Below are 16,070 nucleotides of genomic sequence, written 5' to 3'. Positions count from 1 at the left end.
TACGTTACCAAGTATTCAAGAAGCAGACTGAGCTCATTCTCTGAGGAACAGTCTAAAAGCAGTGGAAGACTGAGGTGGAATATGGGTGCTGAGCAGTGACAGGGAGGTGGTTACAGTAGCACCACAGGTAGCTCCTGAGCTGAGTTCATGGGACACCCTGGGAGAGGGGATGAGAAACTCCATGAGTTTAATTAAGGGAATCAACTGAATTTAGTAAAGCTAAGCAGATTTAAATCTGTTACTCCGTTCTGACTGATTTACTTGGTGACATTTTTGCCCCGTTGTAGGGTTTACTTTATGCAGTAGGACTGTTACAGGCTAGAGCATTTCTGCTTCCCCATATCCTTGTTTCAGTATGACTACCGCAAGGATCCCGCTCCTGAGAGCTGCAAGTCCACTATCATTTCCGCTTCTTCTAAAGCTAGAGAGAAGAGTCAGCCTCAATTTTGGAAAAACAGCAAAAGCTAGGGATATAGACTTGACACTGATTTGCGGAACAGTCAGCTGAGCTGAGTATTTCTTCATACCACCAAGGAACAAGATATCTCCTGTGAAATGCTTGGTCTCCTGTTAACAGAGAAGCCTGTTGCACAGGACAGGTTGTGCAGCAGATGACTTTTCCCTGAGTTCTGCTGTTACAGTCTACAGGAGGAAAGACAGTGATGCTTTTTAATGGTGTAAGTGTGCAGAATTGAGGGTCATCCACAGTAGCAGTATATCAGTGTTTCTATCTCTCTGCTGACGGAGAAGAAATTTTGTCAAACCTCTAAATAAAGCCTAGGATTCAGCTTCAATTACCTAGAGTGGATGGACTAATAAGCAGATACTTCATTGTGACCCAGTAGGCTTGAAAAACAGAAAAAGTTTCTTCTATTTATCGGTGATGTGATAGGAAGATGCATTGCTTCTGGTAGCTCTAATGCTTTACTTAACAAATGTCTTACAGAACTTTCATCCACAAAGTATATAGGTGAAGTTGCTATATAAAATGACATGGATCATGTAAACAACCCTCAAGATCAATAATGCATACTATTATGCAACAAGTCATACTTGCTTATGGCTACCTAATTTCCCTGTAGTATGAATAATCCTCCTGAAATATATCCAGATATTAGGCATGAGTCCAGGGACATGGATTGTTGCATAATCCCTAATGAGGTCAATGATTTATATAAACACCTTGCTGTGATTTCAAAGGAGATGATAGTCCTGTTTCTTACCTAGGCTTTTACTGTGTCCTGTGGTCCTCTGCAGTCATTTCAAGTGAACGTATATAATGGAGAATTTGTGTGCTCAGGAAGAGACAGCAAGAATAAAGGGAGGATACTTTGGATATAGGAAGGAGTGGCATGCTTTGAGAAGCTTGCTGTGTCCAAGGAAGATTTCAATTAGGTTTGAATTACTGGAGGAAAATGGAAAGTTTTGAGATGAAAGGAGCAAATGGGTTTCAAGAAGAGTTTAAAGATTTGTCAGATAAATGAAATTTGCAGAATGGGAGAAGAAAGTAATTTTTTTTTCTGTGTGGCTTGAGCAATAGTAAAACCGCAGACACTTACTGGAGAATTTTGGTTGGAGAACTGCCAGCTGTCTGGTTTGTCTGGCGTCAGTCTCTGTCCTCCTTAAACTGTACAGCACACAGCGTGTCATATAGGATTTACCTTAGATCAGGGCTGGAACTGCCATTGGGAATTCTTGTTTCTCTTGAACACTGAGAAAATTTTGCACTGTATTTTGTACTTGGCTTGTTTTTCTATTATGAACCATACTGCCATCTTGGAATCTGAATGTCCCTTGTCAGTTATAAAAGGACTTGCTTTATATTTAGGATTTCTTTTGCTATGTCTTTGGACTTTGACACTACAGAGGATCCTGAGGTCTGGCTCTTCTAGTCACCCAGATGAGAGGCCTGGTTGGAGAATGCTCTAATTTATGTCTGGCCTATGATACCAGGTTTCCTGTTATCGAAATCAGGATGCTGGTGAAATGAGAAGAAACTGGTGTGTACCTGGCTCTTCTCTCAGATGGAGTCAGGCCATAGCAAGAACATTTTCAAATCCAAGAGATGACATGCTTCCAGCATACCTATCTCAAATTTGACCTTTTAAACCATATAGCTTGAAGTTGGCTTCTACCTGACATGATGGGATGAATAATTATTAATGGTGTAGGTGTGCTTTTGTCTCTTGTGAATCAACATGCATTTCCTTAGTATAATCAGAGCTAAAATTGGTCTCATATGCTCAAAGAAAGTATGCAGCTCATTAAATTCCCCGGTAATGAGTTAAACTGACAATGAACTGTGTTCCATTTCTCCTAGTTAAATGCCATCCTCAGAAAGGGAAGTTAATGCTGTGAATGCTTGGAAAATGGGTGGTGAGATATTTCTGCTCTGGGATTATGGCGGACAGTAATGACATAAAAGCAAGTCCCTGCAAGATAATCCTTGTTTTGATGGTTTTGGTTTTCTTTTTCCTTTTTTTCCCTCAGATCATGATTCCATATGAAAATCGAACAAGTGAGGTGATGTACAATAAAATGAACATATCAGAGCTTAGTACCATGATTCCACAGGTTAGTTGGGGATAATTGCAAAATCACTCTTTTAATGTCTGACCTATATAATTAAACTTGCCTTTAGTGCACAGAGCAGTATGTTAAAGGAATATCATTAGGAATGTGTGTACTCAATTACAATATATGTTATTTTAAATACAGTTACAAGTTTAATGAGGTTTGAAAATACATGTAATGACAAAGTGCAATAGTTTCTACATTTTTAATAAGTAAAGCTTTGAAACCATTAGTCTCAAAGGTGCAACTTAGTTAATAAATCATCTCTCCATAATCTGCTTTAACCAGCCTTCTCTTTGTCATTGCAGTTTGACTGGCTGGGATACATCAAGAAGGTGATTGACACCAGACTCTATCCTGAGCTCAAAGATATAGGTCCTTCAGAAAATGTGATTGTCCGTGTTCCCCAGTACTTCAAAGATTTATTCAGGATACTAGAAAATGAAAGGAAAAAGTAAGGATCCTATGGTGGTTTCACCCACACTTATGAGGGGACATCAAATGCTGGGCTTTTCATGGGTTTTTCAGGTGCTTCAGACATTCTTGGAAACGAGTCTCTAGGCAAAAGATCTCTTTGGTTTTGTCTGAATGAGGATATAGATACTGGCTTGTGTGTAGCAGGAGAATTTGCAGTTTCAACACCTTTATTTTTTTTATGGAAAACACAGGTTGCAGTAAAGCTGCTCTTTCCATATGCATTCATCATCTCTTACTTGTATAGGGTCTTGTATCTTGTGAAATCATTTACGCCTATAGAACATAGTTGTAAAATGCAGGTAGCTCAGATTAAACATAGTAGATGTGCTTTGCACAGGAAAGCTTTGGGCAGTGTGATGAAAAAGTGTATGTGAAGATGACATCCCATTTCAAAACATCATTATTGATGTAATTTAAGTGATTTCTGTGATAATTTGCTCTCCAGTGAGGCGTGTTACTGAACATTGTTGACAAAATATTGTCTCCAAAAATCATTCTTTGCTGATTGTATAGTGTGGCCACAACTAAATTTACATTTCAGAAAAAAAGACTAAATCAGAAGCATTGCTTTTATATTGTTGCTCTCTGTCTCCAGTGACAGAATGCTTACATTCATTCACAGTACCTGTAAAAATAACACACAGATCAAACAGTAAGAAAAACGAAAATGATTGATCTGCCTATAGATTATCAAGCATCCTTTCTTTATAAAAATCAAACAAATATTATTAGTGTGCCACCAATCTTAATCTATTGAAGAAGTCTTCCTAATGGTTTGGGCTGTCCATGCTTTGTAACACAAAGAGATGCTTTGTAACCTGGAGATCTTTTCCATTAGAGTCTTATTCAGGGAAATCTAGGTATACAAGAGGAATTAAGCCAGCCTGTGTGTCATGGCAGAGGGAGGCCGGAGTAATGACCAAAAAGAATGGCAATGCCCGTTCTTCAGCAAAGCTCGAGACCAGCTTCCCAACCCCCACAGGTCTGAGAGGGCAGGCAAAAGCAATGTCCAATTTCCAGTATATTCACGCTGCATATCTTAGAGCTTATAATGGTTTAGGCATTTTCTGCTCCATCTTACCCTAAGAAGTTTGCATCATAAAATGTTAGAAATGGCAAATAGTGCTAAACTCAACCTAATCAAACTTCAAATTCTTGTAAGTAAAGTCCGTTCAGTCACACTGATCATGTTTATCTATTAGATGATAATGTTCGTTACTTAAAATGTCATAGTCTCCTCCAGAAGTAACCTTGTTATCTGGCCTGAGAAAATTAGGAAATCATCTTAATGTGAATCCTAACAATGAGGTCTTAACGTTTCCCTGTAGGGTGAACTCTGAAAGATTAACAAAGATTTTTTCTTTTAGGTAGTCTCATTTGTCATTCTCCCTATGATATTTTAAAAGTTAAATTAATATGAACAACATGAACTTGGTTTGTTGCAGTAGATATCTAGACCAATCGAATTCCTAGTAAAGCATTCCAAAGTTTTAGATTTGTTTCAGTGATTAGAATGTGAATTAACTTCTCACCACTTCAGGAGATGCAGTGTCATTACGAGAAGCAGGTACTTTCACCAAGTTTATATTCTTTTCAAATATGAAAACCTTCTATCCCTAAATTATACTTTTATTCTAATTCCTTGTGTGTCCCCTTCCCAGATGAACACCCTGTTGGCATGGGTACTATTCAAAATGGCACAAAAAGATAGTTCATACCCCAGTGATCCGGCAAAGTACTCCATGAAGTTTATTTCAGGTGGAGGGAAGAATGGAGCGAAAATTAAGTCTGGCTACAGAAGCAGTTCTCAGTGATGGAGGAGACAAGTCATATGGACTTACAATCATCATATTGAAAACTGCTCCCTTGGAGAACCCTCCAAACAATCTTGAATTGTGAAATCATTCACATGGCAATGTTACTAGAAAATAGCACATTGGCAGGGTGGAGTGAATTTAGTAGAATAAGGTGGCTGTTTACTTGTCAACCGTGCTGCGTATAATCAAATTACTGTGTGGAGCTTGAAATATCTGCAGTGATGTGGTTTGGAGGTCTGTCTGAAATTCCCAAGCCAGTGCACTGCTGTGAGTCCAGCCCAGCAGCATGGCTTTCTCTGTAGCAAGCTGCCCAAGAAGCTGAGTAACTAGCCTGCAGGAGTTTCCATCAGCCCTGGGCCAGCTAGCCTAAGTCATGTCAGGTCTTCAGTGTTGAAGTAAGTCACACCTTCTTTATAACAATTCTTCAGGGATTCCTTCCATTTTTTAGTGTACCAACTAATTTTTAATGGAGTTTATATCTATTACAGGAAGAATACATATGTTGAACACACAGATGTAGCTGTGGTATAAATGAGATAATGGCAGAGCTCCAATACAGCTGTGCCGTGTAAGAGGGTAGTTGGGACTGCGCTGGCACAAGTGAGGAGCCCCTTATATCCATTCCCCATTACCTGTGCGCTGGTGCTTTTGTGTGAGCCATAAATAGGATACAGTAAATCATGTCCATGTTGGAGACATTTGCAGCTGTTGAAGGAGGCATCTTTATCGTTCTTGTGGATGTCAGAATGAATAACTGGTGTCCTTTGCCTTACCTGACCCCATCTTTGCAGTACAGAACAATCAATAGACAAGTACTTTACAATTCCTACAGCATAAGAGGAATTTTCTTTAGAGAGGGATGAGGGCACTCAATCTCCTTTCTGGCCTTAGCCTGCCTCTGAAAAATTAGAGAGAGAAGTTACAACAATTTGACTTGAGCTAGTGCCTCTAGCAATAGAGGCGGAAATTTTTCAGTACTTATAATTTGATTCATGACTCAATTCTGGATACAACTTTCAAATGGACATCAAAATTTGTGAAAGGGATCTTTTTCTTAAAATGTCAATTAATTTGTCCATCTATCTCATATTAGATCTATCCTCTTTAATTGCCACCATGTCTGTTGATTAAAATATTACAAACTCACAGAATTTTAAATGAGCAACCTACTTTATTCCCAGATAGCGTAGAGAGTTTCTTAGTAGATATTCATAAGCACTGGTATAATTGTAACTGTCCCAGCAAACAAGCTCTTTACCACTTCCTTTGGGAGTGTGGATCACAATAATGGTCATATTGGTTAAGAGCGAGCCTACACTTCTTTCTGCAACAGTCATTTTGAAGTTAAAATAGGGGGCTATGTACTGTACTCTTCTGAAAGGTTACAACAACAAATGCTCTGCTCTCATAAAAAGAGCAGAGAGGATTTTGTGTGTTTTATTGTGTGCTGGATTTTGCTCCATGTGAAAAGGTTAACCTCTCTGAGCCTCAGTGAACTTATTTGTGAAACTGGGATGTAAATCACCCCAAGATATGCACTGGAGGCATTTCATAACCAAAAAGTGTCAGTTTTTAAGCCAAATGAAGATGAGCTATTGATTTTAAGTTTGTATAGTTAGCCAAAAATGATAAAATGATCATCTCCAAAATAGGTAAACAAATTCAGATAAAATATGATTTGGTTTTGTTTTGAAAAGCAAAATAAAGAACCTCCTCCCCAGCCTCTGGGCTTTGAAGTGAAACCTTCCTGCTGTTTTATGCATCATATACATCGTGGATTCTAGTGTGATTATGATCAGGAAATACTACGATCTCATCAGACAGTTTGGTTTTAGGACGTGTTGGCCTTCTTTTCCTTCCCAAATTAAAACAAACCTCAATTAATTGTGCAATATTTCATGAAAGTTACTGCTGCCTTCATTACTGATACAAAAATTTTTGAATTCCTGTTAATATTTGTGTCTTCAAATAAGTCACCTTTTTGAGACTCATCCTTTACAATTTTCAATCTTTCTTTCATAACCATTTTGACGGAAGTTCCCCAACTCAAACATAAGGACAAACACTGCTGGATGAAAACAAGAACCACACAGAAGGGAGAATTGATTTTTTTGCAGCAATTAAGTACTGAATTGTAACACATAATTGGTTTATGATAGTGGTCTATTTAGCCGAGGTTTTTACCTAAGACTTTTGATTGAAATGCAATCTTTAAACCTTTTAATCTGTAGGACTTGCATAAATACTGTTTTAGATCCACAGAGGAGTTACAGCAGTAGCATGGATGCTATTCGGTTCTGCTGAACTACCTGAGGCAGATAGTTGTAAGGCTTGTGGAGTTCAAATCATTTACAAAATCAACAAGAGCTGAGCAGTTTTAGGGTGCTTCAATTACCAATGAGTGAGGAAATTCCACATTGTCAGAAATATGTTAAGTGGAAAATTGATACTTTTTGGTATTTCTTAGATTGGAATGAATTTTTAATGACCCTAAGCATTATCTCAAAATGGTTTGCTCATCTAAGCGGAGCTAATGGTTTTGGCTTTTGAACACGTACTGTGTTATAAATGTTCATTATCTATGCTAAAAAGGTTTTTCATATATGTTTTATGATTATTGTGAGGATTTATGTGCACTATATGATATATCTGTATACTAAAAGAGGGAATATGCCCAGTGTGAGAGATGAGGTGGAGTATAAAAGGCAGGACTTATAAATCACAGCAACTCTCTACTCCCCTGTAGAAGTTGCTGCTGGCCACAAAGACTAGTGAGTGTCAGACCTGTGAGGTGACAGCTGGCTTGAGATTGCACCCTTAAATTTTCCTGTGTGAAATGAGCTGACCATGTTTCTGACCTGTAAGCATATGCAGACTTAACTGATGAGTAAAACGGGCTTTGCCCAGGCTGTCACGGATGCACAACTCCTGTACAGGTTCATGTGGGTATGCACACTTGTGCTAGCTTCAGTTCAGCTGGAGCAGCCTGCAGGGACAGCAAAATCCAGTGGCACTGCAGAGCACCTGCCTTCCCTGGCTACTGACCACTGCGTCTGACCGGACTGGTCCCCAGTGCATGTCTCAGCCAGCCCCCGGGGAGTGCACAGCTGCTCATCTGCTCTTGGTGTAGTGTTCCACTTGACTGCATGCACGCTGCTGGGGTTACTGGGTTATCACGGGGCTTTGAGCAACCTGGTCTAGTGGAAGGTGTCCTTGCCCATGGCAGGGGGAGTTGGAACTAAATGATCTTTAAAGGTCCCTTCCAACTCTAACCATTCTATGATTCTACAATCATGTGCTCAGTCACTAATAGACAGTATGTAGCTATAGCTTGACTTAAACCTCTCCATTCTCACCTCATTATCACCTCCCAGCTGAATGAGCAAGAGTGCAAGATTCCAGCAACAACTTATCTTGAGCTGGAGGCTTTGTGTGGGTGGACTAGGCCTTGGTTAAAGGCAAACTCAAGTTATGGCTCAGGTGAATGCTGCTGTGAAGACAACATGGCCACAAAGTGTGTTTATAACCTGGTATGATTCAGAGGAGGGGACAGTATGGGACATGTCCGTGGATGAAGCTAATGGAGTGACACTGTAGCAACAGCTATGTTGCTCCACAACTATGGCAACAGATTGTAGAAATGGGATTTTTATAGACGTGGGAGTTGTTCAGACCGTCCATAACAGCATGTTCTATTGCAAAGGAGCAATTTTCCTCCCTGTGGAGAAGTCTATGGCCTGCCCAAAATGTCATGTATATCCCAGTGTAGAACAAGGACCACTTGGATATCCATAGCTTTAAAGCAATGACTATCCTTGAAAAATGTCATGTACAAGACAAGATTAGAATAACACATGTAGGCCATTATTGGTCTTGTTTTGCAACTGTTTGAAGCTGAATTGTGTATTTCACAATGCACCTTTACCTCACACAGAGGATGTAGAGAGCTCAGTCTAGACTAGATAAATCCTCCAGTCAAGTGCTTGAAGTTTTAGAAAAGAGGCATGGATGTCAGGTCTCCTGGGAATTTTAAACAAGTGTTTCCTGGATCTCTCAGCCTCAGCTCTTATGAGATCCTTGTTACTGAGACTTACCTTTTTCTGGTATTTCCATTATCCATCTGCAAATAAGAGTGGTAATACTTTAAGAACTCTGTGGGTAGTAAAAACTTTTAAAAGCATATTGATATCTTCTAATGAAAGATATATATGATAAGGATAGTATATTATGGGATGGACTATTATCTGTTCTGTTTCATAGTTATGATTTATGTGCCCTATTAATGAGGAGAGATAACATTCACTTTTATTTACAAAAGAGAAATTGGTTATTTTCTTATCTCTAAATAAAACTTTTATGCAACGATTATTATGACAGTTCTTGCAACTTCTATGGAAAATGAAAACTGCGTTTTGAAAAAAGCATTACCTAAAAATGACATACTAGGAGATAGACTTCTTATAAATATCCCCTAGAAGATGGTTATCATGGAGCCATTACATATTAACTGGCTGCAATCATACCGACTCTTCTGTGTAATAGGGATTTATCAATTTGGTCATCACTCATTAATTTTCAAGGTGAAATTTCCACCATTCCGTTGAAATGTTTGTAGAGATATTTCTGTGAGTGCTTTGTGGTACATGATATGTATTTAGATGTCTGATAAAAATATGTCTGATTTAACAGGACTCTTGCCAATTATCTGGTGTGGAGGATGGTTTATTCAAGGTTATTTAACCTCAGTAGACGTTTTCAGTATCGGTGGCTGGAATTTTCTCGGGTAAGTTAGAGCTTTTACAGCATTTTATAGCATTTACAATGGTATTAGTGTTGACACTATTGATTTCCCTTATAGTTACTTATACCTTTGCAAAACATGAAATGTTTTCCATGCTGGATAAATTTATTGAATAAACTTTTTTCGTTAGACATACATATTCTTGTAGATGGCACTAAGGAAAAATGTCTTTTAGATTATGTTAATGAGTTTTTGAGACCTCCCTTTAAAAACCTTAGTCTTTTTATGCAGAAAATTGAAAGCTGGAAAGTTTTTGAGTTATGTGCCAGGGCTGTGACCTGTATTATTCCTGCAGGCCAAACCTGTTTGGCCAAAATCTAAGCTTTTGAAAAAAAATACTGTTTACTTATGCATGAAAATAGCTCTGGTAAAACAGAAGTCTAAGATTTAAGCTTTTTTAATCTTGCTCAAGCCCCTTTCATGCTCTAGTGCCAGCTTTACACGAACTCTAGCACATCCATACACCCACCTTTTCCACAGAGAAGCAGATCAGGTGCCTTCCAGCTTGGGTTTGCAGAAGCCCCAGAAGACATTAGTCACCGTCCCAAGCTATGAGAGCCGAGCTAATCATCTATTAATACGGGCATTTATGTAAAACATATATTTGATTAAGTGAACCCTGAATAGAAAGCTATCCTGGTAATTCTGTGGGCAGTGTGAGGGCTCTTTAAGTAAACCAAGAATGAAACCGAAACTCTCTTGTTTCCAAGCCACTTCAGTTTAGATGGTGAACTTTTTGTTTGTAGTTATGAAAATTAGCTGCTTGGTGACACCATGACAACAGGAGGCTGGCATGATGCTGCCAGTGGTGTGGTACAGGAGGTGTGGGTGCTCTGTCCTCCCTGATGAGGCATGCAGGTTGCTATTTGAAGCACCCGTAATGTCTTTCCTTCAGTAGTACTGGAATAGTTCCAAGTTGATCACATACCCAAAAATAAGCCCTAGTAGCATGATAGAAACTACACAGGAAAGGAAGTCTCTTGTAATTCTGAAGTTATATTCAAATCAGGCTTGTTAAAGATGCCATTTTCTTTATGCAAAACTGTGAGAAACTGGCTGTCAGAACCACAGCGACGTTTGTGTGTCCCCTCCTGGGACGTTCCTTGCTAGCCAGGTAAAATAGATTGATGCTGACCATCAGCCAGTTTGCAGCATAATGCTGAGTTATATTGAGTTATATTATGGCCAGAAAAATTCTGGAAAGAATCTTTAAGCTTTGGATACCGTGCATTTTGATATGGTAACTAGCTGCTGTCACTTCTCTGGCCACTTTCTCCACAAGCTTAAGGAGAAATCTAATTCAATTTTATTCAGTGCTTATTAACAACGTCATCAAGGGTTTCATGTAAGTGGTTGTGAAAACTTAAGAACAGCACAGTAAGGGTAGTGAGTCATCAGCTCATTCTCATTATCTGTCCCTGGGACCTGGAGCTGGAGAGTTAGTCAAGTGCAGTAAACAGCAACAGCTAACAGTTAAGAGCTAAAGCTAAGCACAGTAAACAGCTCAGGGGAACAGACTTCATGAGTCAGCAGAAAGGACATGAGAAACGGAGTACAGGGCAAAGGCTTTGTTGAACAGATTTGTCCAGTCAGAGGCGGGAGGACTACAGGCACACAGGTCCTTTGGGATCATAAAAAGGACCCATCAACCTCTTTCCAGCTAAGTGAAGTAAACATTCAATGACTCCTAAAAAGACATGACCATGAGATGAATCAGGTTCTCATTTTCTATTGGTGACTTCTACATCTAACATATAGAAATCTTGGCATCAAGACACTTAAACTCTTTGCAAAGAGAGGTAAAAAGACATGATGAAACTTCAAAAAACTTCAGATTGAGAAATAGGACAAACCTGCTGACTCTAGAGAAAGTGCTTTGATCACCACATCAGCAACTATCAGCAGCTCCTCTGCTTTGAGTGGTGCTTTGAGCCCTTGCAAATGTGCAGTGACACCTGGGGAAGAGATCTGTTAATTGTGTTGTGGAGCTCCGAATTGACTGGGAGGGCTTGAAACGTGCTATTTATAGTCACTGTTACTACCTAGACTACTGTGTTTTAGAATGGTACATTAATATTAGGAGGACCATTTTGAGGGAGTTGTAGTTGGCTGTTGTAACATAAATATCAATAAACCAGCTGTGAGATATAGTCTATTCCTCTCAGCTCTATTTTTATTGGTCTCACAGCCTGTGCTGCCTTTCTGTCCTCCTTACAGTCAAGCCTCCCTCAAAATAATGGTAATTATTATGTTGTAATAATAATAATATGTCACAGTCTAAAAGCCAGTTCTGTCTCCTGATTCTTTTTGTGGCTGATGTGTAGTCAGAACTTTCAGAAGGAATTTCAAGCTCTGATGACTAATGTCATGACTCCCCTTCTTCCTCTCCCTTCCTCTGCATCAGAAAAAAGCTCCATTGGGGTTTGCTTGGGTGTCCTGGAGAGAAATTTTCTTCTCTCTTTTTCTTCTTCTTTTCTTTTTTTTTTTTTTTTAATTTTTTTTTTTAATGCTGTTGGAAGTTTTGAAGAATTTGGAAAAGAAGCGTATTTTCAAATTTGGCTCTATTTAGGAAACTATTACTTTATTCTGTATTGGTTTGCCTAATGTGGTTTTCTTATAGAAGCAATGTTCTCTCTGTCATTGAAAATCTATTAGTGCACATACAGTATTAATAAAAAGTGTTTGAAAATGCAATTCACTGGTGTATTTAAGTATGAGTCATTGATTAAGCTTAATTACAGACAATATGATGGAGAAAATCAATCTTTGAACTACCAAAATATCTGACCTTCAATAGCTGAGGGTTAAGCTACTCTGGAATTTTCCAATGAAATCTTTTGCTATTGGAAAACAACAAATTCAAACCCTTCAGTTTTGCTAGAGCTTTAATCTTAGGCTCAAAGGAGGAAAAGACTGGGAAAAAGAAGAGGCTCAGAAACTGCTAGATCAGTGCTTCAGAGACTTGTGTAATCTGTAAGAGGCCAAAATCCTATCCCACCTGATGTGGTCTAATGTTGACTGTATTTTGCTTTTACACAGTCGACAGGTGTTAACTCCTGCACTGGGATTTTTGTTGTTCTCTGTGGAAAAGCTTAAGAAGTTCCTTAAGTGGAAAGAGAACTCTTTGGACCTTGAAAACAACAAAAGTTTCTTAAATCAACACTGTTATTGTTTACATGGACCCATCTCTTATTCTGTTGTGTGAACTTTTTTTAAAAATGAACTTCCACCTTGACAAGAAAATGTAACGTTAGCTCAGTAAGTGTCCACGGTAGCAACATTCTTCCTGTGAGAAACAAGGCAGCAATGCACTTGAGCTCTATTTGACTTGTTCATCGGTGCATTGACCATTCTTGACTATTACTTAGCACTTGATGAAAATAGAAATAACTGTAAAGTATAATTACTGTTTCCTTTTGGTAGCTGTTTGACAAATATGCTTTAGACTATGCTCTATGTGGGTGCAGACTTGTTCTTCTTAAGCAGTATGATGTTATGACCTACTACATGTACCTGCCAACAGGTGATCCATGGAACCACATCGTTGCTGCCTCAGTGGGATAAATGTGTAGACCTTGTTGAAAGTGCGCTCCCTTATGTTGTGGGTAAGATGTTTGTGAAGGCCCATTTTCAAGAAGACAAGAAAGAGATGGTGAGTCCTCTGAGATCTCTGTCTGGAAACCTTAAATGACTGGCTTCCTCCTCCGAAATTGCCTCTGATGTTAGACCAAAGTTTTAAAAGAGACAAGATTCTTAAAAATGCTTTAATTGAATTAAAAAAAAAAATAGAAAAGGAGAAAATGGAACACATTTGAATAAATGTCACCTTTCTGTCCATCTGGGCACTGTCCATCCCTTCCATATGCAGCCCGTCAGACAAATATGTAACCAGATCAAAAACAGGCTAATTTGTGTAAATAATGACAGCCAGGCTGTGCAGGAACAGAGTGAAGGGTATTGATGAGAAATGGTTTAGCCTGGCTAGTGTAACTCTTTACTATAAAGTTTTTACTGAGTAGTTAAAAAGCTGGTCAAGATCTCTCTGCTTCAGGGCTACCCTTTTAAAGCTGACTGTGTTACCCCTGTAGTCTAAGCAAGAAAAACATAGCTGATGCCTGGCCCAAATTAAGGGACACTTAAAGCCACATAGTGAGAGTTTATATTTGTGACGAATCTTTTGTACTCAACAGTAAAGGAAGGTATTCTTCCATGCTGCTGAGTCCAGAGAGTAGCTTTTAGCTGGATGTTCATCCTCATTTTAAAACTTCAAACATAGCTACGTTATCACTTCCCTTAATAATATATTCAAATGTTAATTACCCTTCACAATAGTTTATGACTTATTTTCAGTTCATTTTTTATAGAATTTTCCAATATCTGCTTTTCCAACCATTGATTTTCCAACAGTAATAAGTTTAAAATTAACTAATTTAGTCATTGAACTTAGCTCTCAGTGCAGGAGAGGCACAACCATTTAGGAAACTTGAAATAGTATCCTGCGCTGGGAGCGACAGCTCTGTGATAGTCCTGCACAGCTCTGGCTCAGTAGCCTGAGTCTGTCTGTTTGACTTTATCTAGTTTGACTGTTTTCTCAGGGAAGGACTCCATTTTAGACAGATCAACATTTTGATTTGGCTTGTCCAAATCTTTATGACGCGTGTTTCCCTCTCAGGTTCTGCATTTTTTTTCGCTACTTAGCTTCAGCTGGAGTTTCATCTCTGAGATCCAGCTTTTCCTGGAATTCCTGATTCTTGATCAAGTTGTAATGTGCAGTTTGGCGGTGTAGTGGCAAAAATATTTCTGGGATATTAAACAGTATGACCTCTGCACAGGATAAGAAAGAAGAGAAGGACTATAAGAAATGTACACTTTATGGATGAACATTTTTTTCATGTTTGTATACGTGAGAGAAATTTTTGAGAAGCTGGCAGAGTAGAGAATGGTTTTCTGTTGAAATGTGAGCTAATGAAAATATTTCTTAGCATGCAAATTCCCTTCAGACCAAATCTTTGAAAAAATACCTGAATTCACAGTAGCAGCCATAGTAAGAAAATACATATAAAATTTATAGTGTAGATCATAAGATTCAGACTTATAGTGAACTGCCAGTGGAGATTAAAATTAGATCATGGAATCACGGAATCATGGATTCAGGTGAAATTTGTTGCAATTCATTTAGAAGTGTGCTTTTCAAGTTAGTAATTTGTGGTGTTATCATCTTCATGTCGCGGTTTTCTGTTCTATTTCTCTTTCTTAAGCAGTAAGAAAGCACTTGAGAAAAGCACTCTTATTTGAACAGATTCCTTTCTTTTCCTGGCTTATAGCATATATCTGTCTATGATAAGCAAATCCTGAGTTATGGATAATATGGATTCTTTTTCCCCTATGTTTTGTCACTGATGTTTCATACCTTAGATATTTCTCTCTTTTTATCAAGAAAGACATTATTTGTGTCTAAATATAGCACTGTTTCTAACCCAGAGTGCCTGCAGTGTTTCTTAGAGCTATGCCTGAGCAGTTTCAGTAATAACTTTGATAGCAGGAATAGATTTCTACCCCTGCCCCCTGCAGCTACAGCTGGTGCATAAAGCATAAGTATACACCAGGGTCCAGCTGAAGAGCTTGTGTTTGAACCTGTAACCTCTAAATACAGGGAGTTCACCTCATTAGTGCACTAAGTTAATTGAGTCAGTGCTCTGTCATCAATATCTTTAAGCTACCCTATTCCCTGGGATGCAGTTTACTGTGGATGTTGACTGTTTAGTCATATTTAATGCTAGACCTGTTCCAGTTGTTCCATATTGTCTCTAAAAATAAGAAAATATTTTTTGAAAAGGGTAGAAAAAAATGAATAATCAAAGGAGCTTTGCCATGTTTTGTCTGGCAAATAAAGAACAAATAAACACAAATAAAGAACAGTTCCAGATTAAAATATACATCTGATCCATAAATGGCAATTTAGCTAAAGGTAACGTTACTTTCCAGGGTTTAATCCCCACTTTTAATGACATTCCAGAAATACCAGATCTAAAATTAAAGAATAAAATTACATAAATCTCCACTACTTGACATTTTCAGTATTTTTAAATGTAACATAACTGATAACACAAAGATCCAATAAGTCTTCATGTAATGATTATCTGTCATGTCTTGTGCTGTCTCAACTCTGGTTTGGTCTGTGCTAAAGAACTCCAGTGGTGGCTAGATCCCCCAAATCACCTCACTCTTGCAGTATGCTCAGTGGCTATCTGTCATGAGGTTCATCAGTTGATAGAAATAGAAGCAGCTGATTGCATACACCTTTCTGGTCTGTGCTGCCAGTCGGATGCATCAGCATGAGGACATTTCTGCTCTTTAGACTGATATAATGTATTTCTTAGCCCTTAGATTTCTTCTTTTCT

General features: G+C 38.5%; 1 protein-coding gene across 1 annotated transcript in view; it reads left to right on the top strand.

Annotated features, from left to right (window-relative positions):
• PHEX (phosphate regulating endopeptidase X-linked) overlaps positions 1-16,070 on the top strand; it is a 105,641-nt gene that overhangs the window by 34,511 nt on the left and 55,060 nt on the right. The window contains exons 8-11 of the mRNA XM_074148559.1: positions 2,491-2,574; positions 2,883-3,028; positions 9,558-9,651; positions 13,193-13,321. Of these exons, the coding sequence (XP_074004660.1) occupies positions 2,491-2,574; positions 2,883-3,028; positions 9,558-9,651; positions 13,193-13,321 (453 nt within the window). The remainder of the gene's footprint in view (positions 1-2,490; positions 2,575-2,882; positions 3,029-9,557; positions 9,652-13,192; positions 13,322-16,070) is intronic.

This window comes from Numenius arquata, chromosome 1 (genome assembly GCF_964106895.1).
Source record: "Numenius arquata chromosome 1, bNumArq3.hap1.1, whole genome shotgun sequence".
NCBI lineage: Eukaryota > Metazoa > Chordata > Aves > Charadriiformes > Scolopacidae > Numenius > Numenius arquata.
This window is presented reverse-complemented; position numbering and strand designations above follow the sequence as displayed.